At 35.1% G+C, this 18,663-nt stretch overlaps 1 protein-coding gene across 5 annotated transcripts in view; it reads right to left on the bottom strand.

Moving 5' to 3' along the window:
* Nucleotides 1–10,099: 10,099 nt before the first annotated feature.
* The window catches only part of TRIM9 (tripartite motif containing 9), a 218,460-nt gene continuing 209,896 nt past the window's right edge, over nt 10,100–18,663 (bottom strand). For 2 of the 5 annotated variants that reach the window (XM_044664743.1, XM_044664745.1), the window contains 3 exons: nt 13,477–13,780; nt 10,818–10,980; nt 10,100–10,162 (listed from right to left, as the gene is read on the bottom strand). In XM_044664743.1, coding sequence (XP_044520678.1) covers nt 10,100–10,162; nt 10,818–10,980; nt 13,477–13,780 — 530 coding nt within the window. Of the gene's footprint in view, nt 10,163–10,817; nt 10,981–13,476; nt 13,781–14,551; nt 14,576–15,091; nt 15,228–18,663 lie in introns of all 5 variants that reach the window. The other 3 variants (XM_044664741.1, XM_044664742.1, XM_044664744.1) reach the window with 3 other exon arrangements.

The following is an 18,663-nucleotide window of genomic DNA, read 5'->3' as shown; positions in this document are numbered from 1 at the left end:
TTGTATAGTTGAGTAATTAGACTTTTGTCAGAGTTTTTTGTTATAAAGATTTTTTCCTCAATTTGTTTCCCTTCTGATTTTGGTTGCATTGTTTTTGTCTGTACAAACCCTTTTTAATTTAATATAATCAAAATTATTTATTTTGCAATTTGTAATGTTTTCAACTCTTGCTTGGTTTTAAAATTTTCCCTTTCCCATAGATCTGACAAGTATTCTGTGTTGACTTAATTTACTTATAGTTTCCTTCTTTATATTCAGGCCATTCACCCATTCTGAATATATCTTGGAGTAGGCTGAGATGTTGATCTAAACCTAATCTCTCCCATATTGTTTTCCAAATTTCCTAGCAGTTTTTTTCAAATAGTGGATTCATGTCCCAAAAGTTGGGCTCTTTGGGTTTATCATACAGTGTCTTGCTGATGTCATTTACCCCAAGTCTATTCCACTGATCCTCCCTTCTGTCTCTTAGCCAGTACCATACTGTTTTGATGATTGCTGCTTTATAGTATAGTTTAATATCTGGTACTGCTAGGTGTTAAAAATAATATTGATATAGATGAATATATTCAAAATATTTAATAGTTTATTTAAAACCATATTTGTAATTAAGAAGGCCACATGCCTGCTAAGATCTAATTGAAATGCTCCACCATTACCTCTGCCCACCTGGCTTGTTCCACAGGAAAGAGAAAGTACCAATCCCTATTTAATCTCCCTATTTAAGTTTCTGTTTAGGTTGTCTTACTTCACCGTGTAAGGACAGGAAGCCCATTCTATTATGGGAAATGTAGTTCTCAAGTTCCCTAAGCATCCACAGGAAGTTTATATCATGGATCTTGATATTAACACCAAGGACCCCAAATTTCCACTAATACATAGGCCACCTTCCTTCACATTTTTTTTCATTATTTCCCTTGATATTCTTGATCTTTTGTTCTTCCAAATGAACTTTCTTATAGTTTTTTTCTAATTCTGTAAAAAAGATTCTTGGTAGTCTGATAGGTATAGCACTGTAAATTAATTTGGATAGGATTGTCATTTTTATTATGCTCATCCTACCCATGAGCAATTAATGTTTTTCTAATTGTTTAGATCTAGTTTTAATTGTTTGGAAAGTGCTTTGTAGTTGTGTTCGTGTAATTACTGTGTTTGTTTTGGTAGATAGATTCCTAAGTATTTTATATTGTCTAGGGTGATTTTAAATGGTGTTTCTCTTTCTAACTCTTCCTGCTCTAATGTGTTGGAAATATATAGAAATGCTGATGATTTATGTGGGTTTATTTTGTATCCTGCAACTTTGCTAAAGTTGTTGATTATTTCTACTAGCTTTTCAGTTGATTGTCTAGGATTTTTTAAGCAGACCATCATATCATCTGCAAAGAGTGATAGTTTAGTCTCCTCCTTGCCTATTTTAATAACTTCAATTTCTTTTTCTTCTCTAATTGCTACTGCTAGTGTTTCTAGTACTATGTTGAATAATAGAGGTGATAATGGGCATCCTTGTTTCATGCCTGATATTATTGGGAAGGCTTCTAACTTGTCCCCATTGCAGATGATCCTTATTGATGATTTTAGATATATACTGTTTATTATTTTTAGGAAAGTTCCTTATATTCCTATACTTTCTAGTGTTTTCAATAGGAATGGGTGTTATATTTTGTCAAAGACTTTTTCTGCATCTATTGAGATAATCATGTGATTTTTGTTTAAAAGCTTGTTGATATGGTCAATTATGGTTTTCCTAATGTTGAACCATCCTTGCATTCCTGGTATAAATCCCATCTGATCATGATGGATAACCCTTATGATCATTTCCTGGAGTCTTTTTGCTAGTATTCTATTTAAGCTTTTTGCATCTATGTTCATTAGGGAGATTGGTCTGTAGTTTTCTGTCTCTGTTTTTGGTCTGCCTGGCTTTGGAATCAGTACCATATTAGTGTCATAACAGGAATTTGGTAGGACTCTCAAATATAAATCAATTGTACAAAAAATCAAGCCATTCCACAATTGATAAATGGGCAAGGGACATGAATAGGCAATTTTCAGATGAAGAAATCAAAACTATCAATAAGCACATGAAAAAGTGTTCTAAATCTCTAATAATGAGAGAAATGCAAATCAAAACAAATCTGAGGTATCCCCTCACACCTAGCAGATTGGCTAAAATGACAGCAGGGGAGATTAATGAATGTTGGAAGGGATGTGGCAAAATTGGGGCATTAATGCACTGCTGGTGGAGCTGTGATTTGATCCAACCGTTCTGGATGGCAATTTGGAACTATGCGTAAAGAGAGTGATCTTTGAGGTATATCTCTAGGTATGCCCAGCCATACCATTGCTGGGTTTATACCCCAAAGAGATCATAAGGAAAAAGATGTGTACAAAAATATTTATGGCCACACTCTTTTTAGAGGCAAAAAACTGAAAAATGAGGGTATGCCCTTCAATTGGGGAATGGCTGAACAAATTGTGGTATCTGCTGGTGATGGAATACTAATTGGGCTCAAAGGAATAATGAACTGGAGGAATTCCATGTCAACTGGAATGACCTCCAGGAATTGATGCAGAGTGAAAGGAGCAGAACCAGGAGAGCATTATACACAGAGACTGATACACTGTGGTAAAATCAAATGTAATGGACTCCTATACTAGCAGCAATGCAATGATCTGGGACAATTCTGAGCGACTTATGGAAAAGAACACTATCCACATTCAGAGGAAGAACTACAGGAGTGGAAACACAGAAGAAAAACAACTGCTTGAACACATGGGTTAATGAGGGCATGATTTGGGAAGTAAACTCTAAACAACCACCCTAGTACAACTATCAATAATATGGAAATAGATCTTGATCAATGACACATGAAGAAATCAGTGGAAATGCACATCAGCTACAGTGTGTTTTTTTTTGGGGGGGGGGAGATAGAGTAAGAACATGAATCATGTAAACATGAAAAAAAATTTCTAAAAAGAAATGGAAGAGAAGGAAAATTGTGCAAAAAAAATTGATTACAAAAATCCATTGTGAAGAAATTATCTTTCAGATAAAATGTATGAGGCACAGGCTGTGCAGAGCCCTGGATGGAGAATTGCTTTACATATTAATGTACTGAGAAGACTACCTAATGGAAAAGCAATGTCTATAGCTTATTGTGTTTCAACTGCCAATTTAGATATTACTACTTTAGAGTTCAGAGGTAATAACTGAATTTATAAACCAAATAGCTTTTGAGGGACTGTGAGAGCATTTTATAAGGATTTCTGGGTTTGTATCTAACAGAAAGTTGGATTTATTAAATTTTAATTAATCACTGATCACCAGACAATTGATATGAGGCTTTGGAAGATCAAGACAGAGAAGAATCTTTGAGAAAAAGTTACAGAAAGATATAGAAGCAGCAGAAAAAAATTGATTACAGGAAGAGTAATAAGAAGTTGTAATCATAAGATAAATAATTTTTCATTTGAGACAGATGACTAGTTGTTTTGTTGGTAGAGAGAGCTATTGCTCTGCATATTTGGTTGGAGAAAAGCTGTAGCAAAGGCTGGGAACTCATTGGAAAAGAGTTAAGTCTTGCTGCTATGTGAACCACTAATAGGGCTTATTTTATCCCATCGTGATCTACAGCCTAAGAAAGGAGGGAGCTTTCAGGGTCTTCAAAGCTCTTGGTTTCTCTGGTTTGAAGAGGAAACTAAAAGAGCAGGAAAGACGAGCTTTATAACTATTTCTTTTGCTCTAAGTTGTACTTTTCTCTGAGAAGATACTTGGATTTGACTGAAAAAAGTGGAATCCCACCTACAGATCTGAAGAGCTTATTATTAAGATTATTACAGTTTTTATCAATTCAAATGGCTGTGAATGAAAAGAATTTGTCACTGCTTCATCAGATCTAGAGAGAAAGGAATGACTTCCTTGAAGGAGATAAAAAAACAAACAAACATAAGGGGTGAAGTCACTTCATGGGGTACAGATTGTTCCTGAAAGGACCAAGGACTTTAAGACTTGAAGTTCAAAGTTGTGAGTTGTCTCTAGGCAATGTGTTTCCCCAAGTATCTCTACTAAATGCCTATCCATTTATACCTACTATCCTCCACAGATGCTGGATGCATTAACAGGAGAATGTGACCCAAGTTTGTGGGTAGCGTGATGATATCCTTTTATTGAGTTAAATTTAGGATTGCTTTTGCTTTTAACTTTTGAACAAATGTTCTATTTCCCCCCTTTTTCTTATTGACAGCTGTTTAATCAATTAATCAATCAATTAATTAAAATTAAGTAATTTTATTTAAATAAGAATGGCAGTAGAATTTCTGGAGCTATCATAGTGAGAAGTAAAAGCATATCTGTCCCATTTTCAATACTACTCTTAGAACTCTAAAGAAAAAGGATTATGAGATTTTATTTCCTGAGAGAACTGAATTTAGTCCTTATAAAGAAACATAAAAAGAATTCTTGATAATTTGTATTTTGAGATAACTGAATACTGAGATTGTGTTTCTATATTTAAGAAGTCCAAAATTATAGTGACGGCTTTAGCTATGATCTTTTTTTTTTCTAACAACAAATACCAGTGGGTTTTAAAAAAAATTATTGCTAGGCAATTATTAATTATTTATGTCTTTGCTTAAATTAAACTATTAATAAAGACTGGAGTTAACCACTAATCTTCCCCTATGTATTAGGGAATATGACATAGATAGAGGAGCAAATATTTATGGAAATGAGCTTGTGTAGTTTATTAAATGAATGATAATTCATTACCTGAGGGTATAATTTATTAATCAGAGCAAATTGACTGATTAATGAGGTTGTTGCAATTTTAACAATTAGCTTGGAAGTATCCAAACATACTCTTCAATTAGAGTAGAACTCAGGAGAATGAAGAATCACGAATGTTCAAGGAGAGAGAGAGAGAGACAGAGAGAGAGAGAGAGAGAGAGAGAGAGAGAGAGAGAGAGAGAGAGAGAGAGAGAGAGAGAGGTAATCACTCTGTCTAGTCCATCTTGGTCAGATATATATTGAGATAGTAAACTCTAAAAGCTTGCTACATTATAATACAAGAAACTGTGAAAAAGAGTTGAGCAAATGTACCTTCCTCTTCTTATTTCAGAGGATGGGAACTTATATGTAGAAAACTGTATATATTATCAAATGTTATCAGTTTGTTCATTTTACTGAGTTTTTTTTAAACAGGAAAATTTTTATTTTTGTTATAATGGAAGTTTTCTGGGGAGAAGAAAAATGTGGCATAGATTCAGAAATGAATGTTATGCTTAAAAATGCAAATAAGTGAGTTGAAAAGGATAGAAAAATAGATTAAACTATTTGTCTTACTAAAATAGAAGTAGACTTGAAAATTTGTCAATTGAAGTTGGATGGTTTTTTTGGTTGGTTGATTGGTTGCTGTTTTTCATACTTGAAGAGGACCAAAATGATATCACTAGTGACTGGCTTATACATAAATTAGATTTAAGTGAGGCAGAGTAGCACAAAATCATCAGCTTCACTCTCTCTTCCAATCATCAAAGATTGGTGGCAAGAGAAAAGTCAAGATAACTGAGGTCCAGTGGATGACCTTGAATTCTTTGATGTCTAACCAAGCTCTAAGCCCTCCAAAGCACCTCCTTTAGCCACCTTCATGGAATAAACAATTCTCATCCACTCCTTTTGTCAGGGGGAAATCTTCATATGCCTGGGGTAGGCGCTTCCCCCAATTCATTGTCATTTTTTCTCAATCTGTTTTAGCTCAACTGCCCAGGTTTACCCATGTTTGGGCACTGTAGCTATTATAAACTTTTGGAATCACAGATGAGAAATGGATGACAGGTAGATACCAAATGAGGAAAGCAGCCCCAAAAAGTGTTTGATAAGACATCATACCAGAGATATTTTAAAATGCTTCTTAAACCCCCATTTGAAGTATGTAACTGACAATTGTTTTCTTAGGTGAAATGCTTACTGGGATGAAGATTAGTTTGTAGTTGATACCAACTTAGTGTTCAGGTGAGATAAATATTTAGAAGGTAAGGAAAGAGGGAGTCAGTGTGGAATTCTACTTTACCTTTGTGGCTTTAATTTTCCTATTGGGGAAGAAATATTAGTGGGATTAAAAGGGCATTTATATCACCTTTTTTATAGCTTTCACAGCTGATATGAAAATTAATGAGGTTAATGATAGTAGTGGGATTGTTTCAAGTAAATTGAATTTAGGAGAAGCTTGAAGCAGGGCCCAAGCCTTAAAATATATGCCTAGAACTGATTATAAACCTGTCAGGTGTAAATAGGATTTTCCTAATCTAATTCACTGAACCTTTTATTCCTGAACCTTTGACTTTGTCCCACAAGAGCTAGACTCAATTGTGTTTCTGGTTTTTACTTGACTTTTTTTTTTTTAACAGATTTTCTGCTTCACATTCTATATATATTGTCTTGGCTTTCATTTCAAACATTACTACTACTTTCAGTTTCCAAACTTTATCTTTTACCAGAAACTCACCTTTGTCATACTATGTTTATAGCTTGTGCCAAAATATTCTGAAATAAAAGTCTTTCTCCTATTATAGCTGATTTCTTTGTATGGTATTTATTTTTTTTTATTTTTTTAAACATTTATTAATATACATTTTTAACGTGGTTACCTGATTCATGCTCCTCTTATCCCCTTCACCCCCCCCCCCCGCACTCCCCCCACTCATGGCCGATGCGCATTTCCACTAGTTTTGTCATGTGTCCTTGATCAAGATATTATAGCTGATTTCTGCCTGGTCCCAGCTAAGGGAACACCATTAGATCAATAAAGAGATCCCGTAATCTCATTTTGTAACAGAAAAAAGACCATTAGAAAGTACATTGTTTTTTTTTTTTTTTAAAGAGGATTGTGGTTCAGTCTCAGGTATATGTTCTATAGAATTATGCAAACATTCCACTTCTTTACATTTACTGTTCCATGTGTGGTCTAGTAGAAATCATAAATCAGATGGTAGGATTAGGAATGACAACTGTTTCACAGAATTTTTGAATTTTATTGTTAAAAGAAATCTTAGAGGTCATGTCCAACCTGTACTTGACAAAGAATCCTAGCCAGAAAAATATGCATTGTTAGAGTTTGGACATACTTCTAATATTTTTTTCAGTTATTATACATTACCTTATGAGAAGATAAATACAGATAAATGCTAAGCAAACACTCAATGTTCTCCCATAAAAGTGATTTATTGGAACAATGTAATAATTTCTTAGTACAGCAGCTATATGCAACTACAAATACAATGTAACATAAACAACATGTGAGAAGTCACTAAAAAATCTAATTAGCAGAAACAATCCCATAAAGAACTAACAGTCACTTTGACTCTATATTGGTCCAGCCATTGAGATTCATTGGAAATTAAAACAAATATTGAACTAGTGTTGACCTGCAACAGAGTTTTTCTGTAGCGAAGAACAACTGAAATGGATGTAAAGAAAACAGCACCCATTCAATACATTCGGTCAATTTAAACTTGAAGAACAACATAACAGATAAAAAGTAAATTTTATAAGTGGTTATTTACAGCCTTTTTTCTAGAGCACTAATGTGTTATCTAAATTTATTTTCCCATTTCCCCTATTTGATTCATTACTGCTCAAATTTCATGATACATTAGCAAATAAATCAATGTACAAGTAAGCATGACTTTTTTTCTATTAAAACTTATCTAATGTGTTTTATGAAAGGAAGAAAACCAAGAAATGTCATTGCAAATTTCATGCAATTAATTCTATACAGAAATAGGAAGAGTTAACTTTCTGGAGTCATATATAAGAAGCCTAATTTTTCCCTCTAGTCAGATTTATCTAAGAAAGTTATGTTGTAAATGAAATAAAATGATCTGATATATATTTTTTATTTATAGTAGGCATGGGGGATGAGTGCAAGTATGTCAAAAAATTCCTGAAAATATTAATTCCATGGACTATAATTTGAGACATTTTAGGAGAACCTGAATTTGCTGTAGACAAACTGTAGGTTTGAAAAATTCTCTCTACCAGAAAGTATAAGGAGTATTCTCATAGCTTTTATTTTAAGGTTGGATTTCCTTGCACTTTTAAGATATTTTTTTTTTATCCTGGGACTCCATTCTAGGAGCATAGGGCCACAACCTGTAGGCAATGGGTCATACAGTCGCTCAGGGTAGCCCAGCTTGGAAGTGTCTGAGCCCGGATTTGAACCTAGGACCTTTCGTCTCTAGGCCTGGCTCTCAATCCACTGAGCTAGCCCAGCTGCCCCTACTTTAGGTTGCAGTTTCTTTAGCAGATGTAGTTTTTACAGGGTGGGGTTGCTAGCCCCACGCCCAACCCTCCTCCTTTTTCATCCAGGCTAGGGACCGTCCTTGGCCCAGGAGTGGTAAGGGTGGGCAATAGGGGTCAAGTGACTTGCCCAAGGTCACACAGCTGGAAGTGTCTGAGGCTGGACTTGAACCTAGGACCTCCAGTCTCTAGGCCTGGCTCTAAATCCACTGAGCCACCCAGCTGTCCCCTTTTAAGATATTGGAGTAACAATATTATCTTGATTGCAGAAAAATTCCATGATATATGTTAGCATAGTTCCAGTGGGGGCACCACAAGTATAAGAAGGACTGAAAGTGCATATACGGCCTACTATGGTGGCTATTATTGCCACTGTAGCAACTATAATGAAAGGCTTTTCTTATTTAACTGCAGTTACATTCTGCTGATATCACCACACATTCACAAATTACAAAGTTCTGGACAAATTATAAAGTTTTATTTCCATAATATTGTTATGCTAATTTATAGCAAAATAATTTCATGTTTAGTAGATCCATAACTAGCAACCTTGGAGGCCAGGGGAAACATCATTAATTTACCTTCAAATTAAAAGTTGGACAGGAGGGGGCAGCTGGGTAGCTCAGTGGATTGAGAGTCAGGCCTAGAGACAGGAGGTCCTAGGTTCAAATCTGGCCTCAGACACTTCCCAGCTGTGTGACCCTGGGCAAGTCACTTGACCCCCATTGCCTACCCTTACCAATCTTCCACCTATAAGTCAATACACAGAAGTTAAGGGTTTAAAATTTAAAAAAAAAAAAGTTGGACAGGAGATTAGCACTAAGTATGCTAGAGATCCTCTTAGGGCACTGTTTTCTGAGTAGAGAGACCTTGAGAAACTGCTTCTTTCATGGTAAAGGTGGAGTTAAACCCAGTATCAGCTTGTGGGAGACTGTAGGAGAGAGCTTTGTAGAAAAAGAGGGACCTACTAGAATATTGCCCTATGGAGTAGCAGAAGAATCCATAGAAGTAAATAATAGGTTATCATAAGGATACTGTTGAGGAGGCCATTGGATAACAGGATAACATGAGGAGGAGGGGCTTACCTGGTTTATGCCAGTGGAATAAAGCATGGTATTTGGTAGGTTCCTAAATTAAGTAACTACTATTTCTATGTGCTGAAGGATCAATGATATTGTAAAAAAAAATGGAAGGGGGGAAATTTAAGAAATTACAAAATTATTTATTCCATTAAAATATTAAATATCCTGGGACAGTATCCAGGTCACCTTCCTTAGTAACATTAGTTATTTTGCCCAATTTATGACTCTGATACTTGCTACAATCTACATATTCTTACACAGAGATCAATAGGACCACATCTTCAAAAGGTTTCCTTTGAAAGTCATTCTTCCTTATAGTATAGAATTGTTTGAGGGAAAACTTTGGAAAAGTAAGCATGGTAGCACTATCATGAAGAGAAAATAGCTTATCCAAATTAAAGCCCAAATGAAATAACATAAAACCTATAAGGGGACCAATAACAATGCAGTATATTTAAGTATAGTATTGATCAAAAGAAGCTAAACACCAAAGCCAATGCAGACATGTTAACATTGGAGATACTGAGAGCATATATGGCAGAATTGTAGAATACAAAGAATATAGAAGACCAGCTTTTATTCTTCCAATTTCTCTCTGACATTAACAACTGGTGAACTGTCCAATGTTTTTTTTTTCCTTCACTGTCATCAGGTCTGATCTCGAATACATTTTCCATCTGTCAACTAGGGATAAATAAAGGCAGCTGGCTTCTGAGCATGGTTCTTGTTATGCTACTGATGCCCTACTGGAGTAGAAGTCAGGTATTGGCAGTCCAGTATGAAGTGTTACCTACAACAAGAATATGGTCAGCAGATTGAAAACTTCTCCCCATTGCTCTATCCTTCCTCTGGCAAAGTAAGGAACCCTGAGTTTCTTCTTTAACATCCACTTTCAGGGAAACAAAAAAAATTACAACAAATCATGTACTACAAACTTCTTCAATATGTTTCTCAACATTCTTCATCTTATTATTTTGCAGATAATGAGAGTTAATCTGCATGTTTAGTGGAAATATCACTTAAAGCAAGGAGAATATAGATAAGGTCAGTTCTGAATTTTCTAAATCTTAGACCTGGAAGTTAAAAGGATGAGCTAGGACAATTGTATACTTCAGAATGTCCACTAATTTTAAATATCCCCAGAGAGTATCCTTAAATTAGAATAAATCTTTCTATCTATATTTAGGTTCATTAGTACAAATTATTGACCTGAACATAAAATTATTTAATTAATTCTTATCCAGTTTAATTATATTAAATGCCAAGTTCATTTTTAGGTAAAGAAGGTGGCACAGTGAATAGGCCCAGAGTCAGGAAAACTCCTCTTTCTGAGTTCAAATTTGGCTTTATATACTTACTAGCTTTGTGACCCTGGGCAATGTCATGAGCCCCTGAAGCTGTTGCAATGAAAATGTTTTCTCCCTCCATAAGAGCAAAATACATACCTGGACATTCCTGTTCAGGCTGACAGCAGGAAAGAATAGACCTTCCATATTCTCAAAGGCAATAGGACCTTGTTGATCTTCATTGATAGAAAATGTTAATGTTCTTCTATTTAAATCAAGAAGGACTCCAATTGTGGCACCCTTTGTGATCCCTCCCTCAGTTCTATGGGAAAAGAAAAAAATGGGATGGCAGGTCAAATTAAACTTTTTCTTGTTTATAAATTTGAGAGACGGTACCATTTCTAATGAATAAAGAATTCTCTCCTTTATTGCTTCCTAGTGCTTAGTGCTAACAAACATGAATGACTAAAAAATGGCTTCTGACTCACTAAAGATTAGGTCCTCTTACTATGTTCTATAATTGATCTTATTTGTGAATTCCTGGGGAGTTTGAACTGAAAGGGACATTGAGAATCATGTGGTCCAACATTTTACAGATATGTAGCAAAGTCCAGATTAGAATCTATATCCCTTGATTTTGAATTTAGAGGTTTTTCCACAATACAATGTCCTAATTTAACAATTAAAACACATACACACACACACACACACACACACACACACACACACACACACAGAAATAAGATAAAAAGACGCATGTAAGCTGAGCCTGAAAAATATGCACAAGGAACTCTCTTTAGTGTTAGGTGTTTTTGTTTTTGTTGTTGTTTGCTCATTTTTCCTATCTAATTATAGGTAAGTTCTCTTTTCTGGAAAGTGGGGGTAACTTCTTAAACTTTAGTCCTTCCCTGATGTTATTCTCAACTTATTTTCAGGGTTTTTACCAGTTTCAGTTCTTGGAGGATGATATAATGGTCTGAGGGCTAAGAGCTCTGAGAGCCCCCTCCCCTTGCTGATTCAATTGACCTTTGAGATGCTGATAGCTTAAAGCAGTGATTCCCAAAGTGGGCGATGCCACCCCCTGGTGGTTGCTGCAGCAATCCATTTATCTTTCCTATTAATTGCTATTAAAAATTTAAAAAAAGTTAATTTTCAGGGGGCTAAGTAATATTTTTTTCCGGAAAGGAGGCAGTAGGCCAAAAAAGTTTGGGAACCACTGGCTTAAAGAACTTGCCTCAGGCTTGGGTTTAAGCTTTTGATCCCACTCTGAATTTGATTGAGTATGGGGCTAATCCAATTTTAGCTCCAGGTTTAGGATCAATTTTTTGATCTTACTGTGTATTTGATCCAATCAGGCACACCCTTGATTGTCCTGGAGCTCTGTCCTTAGTTTTGGACAAAAAGACTGCCTCCCCTTCCCCCCCCCCCAATGAACTGTGTCCTTATCCCAGACTGCCAACTATGTCCTCATCCCAAGCCCAAATTGGGATTTCTGCCTTGGCTCTGAGTCCACACAGATCAGACTACTTTAGCCCAGATTGCCCTGGGGTAGGACTCTGGACTTCTCCACAGATTGTTAATTTCAAGGTGTATGGGTTGGCTTGTACCACTATTTGCCCCAGTAGAATTTCAGGGTCTGAATGTTGGCTAGGACTTAGTTTCTGAACCTGTGACAGTTGATGTGGGATGGGGGAGTGTGGCTTGTTCTTGGCTTCCTCTTCCCTCGTTGTTACAGCCACTTGCTGACTGCTCTCCTCTCACCCTAGGATCTCAGATTTTCTCTGCCTACCTTTTGGATTTTTCTTTTCTTGAAAGTTGTTTCACTCTGTCTCCTTTTTTGTTCTTTATTCCTGTATTCATTTAGAGGATTTTAATCCTGATCTGAGAGAATTCTTGGTGTCATGGAGCTGCTCTGATATACTCTACTATCTTGGCTCTGCCCCCACAATCAAATACAAAGTTTTTAAAAATGTCATCTATTGATTCTTCACTGTCTATTTTAATCCTTTGGAACAGCCTACACACCAGAGTTTCCAGTTCTTTCCATTTCTCACAAGAAACAGTAGAATGTTCTGTGTTCTTAACCATTAATACATTATGTATCTTTAGATAGACTGACTTCACAATTCTACCCATGTATCTTTAGATAGACTGACTTCACAATTCTACCCATATGCACAAAGAGATTTACTAGGATAAACACAGGTTAATAAAATAGAGTCGATGTATTATTTTATGAAGTCTCAATATCCAGTTTCCTAAATGTGGTCTACTTAATAGGTCTTAACTTTCCTATTAAATTAGTTGCTTAATTTGCATTATAGACAACTTCCAGCTGGCAAAGATGAAGTAGTAGAGCAACTTGTATAACCACTCAGTTGCTACTTTTTTTCATGAAACTTTTATTAATGCCCTCTGTCTACATATTGTATCTCATTCTCTGAATTTCTTAAGCTTTTTTTCTTTTTAATTCTCATGCATTTATTCTTTTCCAACCTGGAATTGCATGTGTGCATGCCTCATTTTCTATAAGAATGTAAAGATATCAATGTGTTTTATATCTCTACATCTTCATATATCCAGCACTTAGCATAGTGCCTTTATGCAAAAAGAACTAAATAAATATGTGTTTAATTAAATTAATAAAGAAGGGGATTTTTGTTTCCAAAGAGGTAAATTTTTTTTGCATATCCATAATACCTTTACTGACAGAGAAGAGCAGGAGTAAAGAGAATGTAAGAGCTGTGATTGTGGTTCTTTTTCTGACTAGAAACAACATGAAGGTTTGACTTTTGGCAAGTTGACAGCTGGAAGGTACCTGTTGGTGTGTGAATTGTTGTGCATGAACCAGCTTCGATTATTGTCCACATACATTGCCCAAGCCTTGTCATCCTTTCCCAACATCATGTCTTTCATCACATCAATACAGGCTACACCAAAAGCAGGATCTGGATGGTTGTCATAACGATCAATTGTCAGCTCCCAATAATGGACTCCCTTAGAGAAGCCAGTCTTTCCTAGCACAACACGATCATCATAGCTATTGCAGGTCACAGTCAGGTTGTCATTGGAGAAGATAATGTCAGAGTGTGCAGAGCCAGGGTCAAATGCAAACCAGGCAACTGGGAAAAACACAAAGGGAATATAGTTATCAAGTAAATAGTCTATTAAAAATTCCTACATGAAATAAGGACCTTTATGTCCGGATATATTGCTCTGTAGGAATAAAATTCCTAGAGCCAAAATAAATTATGTGAAACTGAAGTGGTGGCCACTTTCTTCATATAGAATGAGGCTCAAAGAGCCAGATAACTGTCTTATTAGGTACATCTTTGGGAAAGGGTCTTTTGCTCAAACTATACTCCTAATGAATGCCTTCCTTCACCTAGTGACTTGTCAGAATAATACCATCAGAAACAAGAAGAAGTTGAATTAAGGTGAAGGTATGAAAAGGAAAGTGGAAGTGTAAAGTATGAAATCATACATGGAAAAAGGAAAACAAAAATGATCAATAAAGCTTTCAGTGTAACTGATAAAGTTCAGTATTTTTCTTGGCTCTACTGAAAAGTGAAAAGTTGTTTGACAAAATCAATATTTATGGCTTCAATTTTCATGAATTGGCAATAGGGAAGAAACTACATGATTTCCTTCATACCATAATTGGATAATTTGTCCTCTAAATCTCAGACATAAAATTTACTGCTGGCTTTCAATAAGGGTTGATTAAAAAAACATAGAGCAGATTATTATGCTCCAAATTCTAATTCCTAAGTACTGTTCTAAAAATAATACTCTTTCATAGATCTATTCAATGTTTTATTGAACCTCTTTATAAAAACCTCTCATGCACTCAGATTTTTTCATTTTAAGAAATATAACAGGTTATTTCATACCTGCTACCAGCTTTTTTATATCAACTGTTGTCATTCCAAATGATTGTCATGGAGAAGAGAAACAGGACGTCAGATAGTTATTTATAAGAAAATGAGCATTTACAATAATATTATAGACAATGCTTTGTTACCTTAAAGTACTATATAAATTCCAGTTATTACAGTTATTTGTTCCTTTTGGGAAGATTACATTACTTTGGGGAAGACAAAGAACATTATTGAAAATAGTCAGTATGAACCTGTACAAAGCATTGCTTTGGGGGGGGGGGTTGTATTATCAACAAGTTTAACAAAATAACATTCTGAGTTAATGTATAAGAAAACTAGAAGGCATTAGAGTTTTATCTGATGCAGCATAGAAATAGAAATATTTTAAATTATTTTCATAAAAGGAAATAAAAAGTTTGGTGTAATAGAACCCGAAGAATGGTTAATCAATTATCTTGAACTAAAGTAAGTATTCATTTACTCTGTGAAGGAAATTGATGGACATAACAACATAAAATAAAATAAATCTTAATTATGATGAGTAATACTTGCCCAGTTGGGAGAAAGGTGCTGATTGTGTCTCAAAATTGCATCCTATAAAGAGATGGTATATTATATTCGTCAAAGATAAGAAAAAGTAGGCAGTCTTAAGAAATTGTTTACAATATGAGTAATATTCTGAATAAAACTAAGAAGATGTTACTGGATCAAAAACCTTCTCTTTTCCTCTTCCTATACCAGCTTACTACTTAACTTTTTTCCATGAAATCTGTGGTGTACTTTTAAAATGTGAAAAGCTGAAATTTGAATCATCCAATAACCCTCTTTCAATGCATGTAGTTCAAAACCAAATCATTCTATATTCTACCACTTTTTCATAAGGTACTATATTAAGAAACTTACCATTCAAAAAAGAATATTATTTTCCTGCATAAAGTGGAGAAATTTTGTAATCTATAACTATTTCATCATAGTGTGGCTATAACCTCATATATGTGTTCAATTTTACTAACATAACCAGATAAGAATATACCATATATGTATTTATCACTTAAGTAATATGGAGATTATAAATATTGAAATTATTTTTAAATTAAAGAGGTTCTCTGAAAGCTTCATCCTTTCTAGATATCAGATATTTTATGTTGTTATATAAATAGTTCTGATATGAAATATACCTATGCTATTCCAACCATGAATATTCCATTGTTTTCCAGAAGAGATTATTTCATTATGTGCCAATAAACTTTCTTCATTTTATTTTCATTAGACCTAAAATTTGGGATAGTATTAAAAGAGTCTTGTAAATCTGGAAATGGAATTTTGAGAAAGGAAATCTAATGCTTCACCATACCCACTCAGTAAAGCATAACAAAAACTGCTTTAAAATAACATATTTTCGGGGGCAGCTGGGTAGCTCAGTGGATTGAGAGCCAGGCCTAGAGACAGGAGGTCCTAGGTTCAAATCCGGCTTCAGACACTTCCCAGCTGTGTGACCCTGGGCAAGTCACTTGACCCCCATTGCCTACCCTTACCACTCTTCCACCTATAAGTCAATACACAGAAGTTAAGGGTTTAAAATAAGAAAAAAAATTAACATATTTGAAGGAAAAATATTTTGTTCTTGTTATAAACTTAAAAATCAGAAATGTATTTTGTCATGTACAATATCCAATGATGGAATTATGATATAAAGAATGTACCCCTATTTTAGTTAGTATTTTACTAGAATAAAATGGAAATTGTTTCCATTGTATAATCCCTAAATTTATTTTTCATGCTTAGCTTCAATTTGAAACCTAAATTACTAGCTATGAATTAAGTCCCAATGAATAAAATAAAGCTATGCTTTTTTCTAATCTAATTAGAAGTTCTTTCCAAGCAGTTATGTAGTATCGACTTAGAACTTGTTATATGCTTGTTTTTAATTAATGATGTGTATATTTGTTCTCTTTCAAAACAGATGTCCTAAAGATATTTTATTTTTAAGTTCAAAATATCAGGTAAAATTCATAATACAATTGTTACAATATTATCAAATACATTACCAATCAATTCAAACCACAATACCATTTATCATTGATATATGTATATATATACATATATATATATATATCGTAACTGTGAAAGAACATCAAAAATGGATAAAAAATTTGGTAAAAAAAGGCATGTGTGGAAGAGAGAAACATAATGGGAAAAAAAAGACATGTTTAATTAAGCTTTAAATCACTGCATATTATTTTGACTGATGTGGTGTGCTCTTTTTAATTTCTAAATATGAGTGAGGTAAAAAAGGAAAAAGAAACTTTTGGAAAAGTGCAACATATAAAAATGTGCATCCATAAAATAGTCCTGAAGAAATTAAATGTGTGCAGCTTGAACAAATTTTCTAGGTTCTGTTTATTAGATTGATCCAGCCAAGGAAAAAACTATTACACTACATTCAAATTTGTCACAATTTACTTTGATGGTATAGTAGTGGAATTGAAAATAAGGTAATTAAGATTAATAAATAGATAGGTTGCAAAAGGGTTTTTGCCAACTCGTATGTCCTCACACAGATTGGAGGGCGCAAGCAAGGTTTGGAATGGAAGGCATGTGGGCACAATTCTGTTTGGCAGTTAGGAACACTGGCTGTCTGGGGAAAATAGTTTGGTTGAGACACTGGCGCTGACTGAACTTTCTTCTGGTGGCTTTGGATGTGTGTGTTTTCTTAAGTTAAACAGATTGTAAAGCTTGATTTATTCTGCACAGAGAAGGAATTCAAGAATAGAAAAGAAAGCTGAATCCCAGGAAGATCCCTGTGGTAGCAAAATCTTAAGCAGGTCTTAAGACTCTTTTCCCAGGCCATCTTTAGTCTGAGAGAGATGTTTGAAACATCTTAAAGGTTTCCTGCTTCCTGTCTTCAGAAATCATCAAGAAGAAGGCAGTGAGTAAAGACAAACCTTTGCTTTGCTGGCAATTTGAGATTTCTCTCATTGTCAGGTAACTGTGATAATTGGATTAAGTCTACACTGCCCATCTTTAGATTTAATCACCAAAGGTGAGAGCACCTTCAATTCTGGGAGGTCCATAACCTACCTGTGCTAGAGTGGGTGACAAATCAGAATCAACTGACTGCCCCCGAGGCAGTACTATGAGAAGCATCTATTGTGATTGGACATGCAAATTAGGGAGGAGGCACAGGAAGTGACGCATAAGTGACCCCTTTAAAAGGAGAAGGTCTTCTGCTGGGGAGGGGCTTCTGGTGAAGAGGGTGGCTGGTGAAGGAGCTCTTCAGAGTCTTCTAGCTCTTCTGGTCCGTGGAGGAGTGCTGTCTGGAAAGCTGAGACCTTGGTGAGACTGCTTTCAATATCTTCTTTAGAAGTCCACATGGTGAGTTTAAAGACTGAATCTTCCTAAACTTCTCTTTAATAGACTCTGTGAATGAAGCTTCATTCACCTCCAGGCCTCTGGCCCTCTGACTCTCAGCTGAGGGTTAATTAGATATACCTGGATTAATTAGAGCAGTGATTCCCAAAGTGGGAATACCACCCCCTGGTGGGTGCTGCAGTGATTGAGGGGAGTGGTGATGGCCACAGGTGCATTTATCTTTCCTATTAATTGCTATTAAAATTTAAAAAAAATTAATTTCCAGGGGGGCTAAGTAATATTTTTTCTGGAAAGGGGGCAGTAGGCCAAAAAAAGTTTGGGAACCACTGAATTAGAGGATCGTAGTAATTTACTTACTGTGTTAGATTCTTATTTCCTCTCTCTCTTCTCAATTGTAAATAAACTTTCATAAAAGTAAATTTTGACTTGAGATTATTCTTAATTGAACAAATGTTCAATCCTCTGGCGACTATTTTTTAATATCTTGAACCCAAAAAACCCCCTTTTCTCCCTTACAACTGGTAGGCCCAGAGATCTTTTTAGGCCTGCCAGAGCAAGGTATAGACAAATATAGGCAAAAGCCTCAGTACTGACTTTATATCATCAGTCGTAATCTTATTTTTTAAATGGCAAGTGAAGCAGGTGGTTAGACATTGTGGATTATAGTTACTTAATTACTCTTATTATGTTTGTGGTAGGTTCCATCTTTTAGCTGAGGAAGTTCTGTCATGTAAGTAGATAATGCTTTCAAA

Source organism: Gracilinanus agilis, chromosome 2 (assembly GCF_016433145.1).
Source record: "Gracilinanus agilis isolate LMUSP501 chromosome 2, AgileGrace, whole genome shotgun sequence".
In the NCBI taxonomy this organism is placed as follows: domain Eukaryota; kingdom Metazoa; phylum Chordata; class Mammalia; order Didelphimorphia; family Didelphidae; genus Gracilinanus; species Gracilinanus agilis.
Note: the sequence above shows the minus strand (reverse complement) of the source record. Positions and strands in the feature narration are given on the sequence as shown.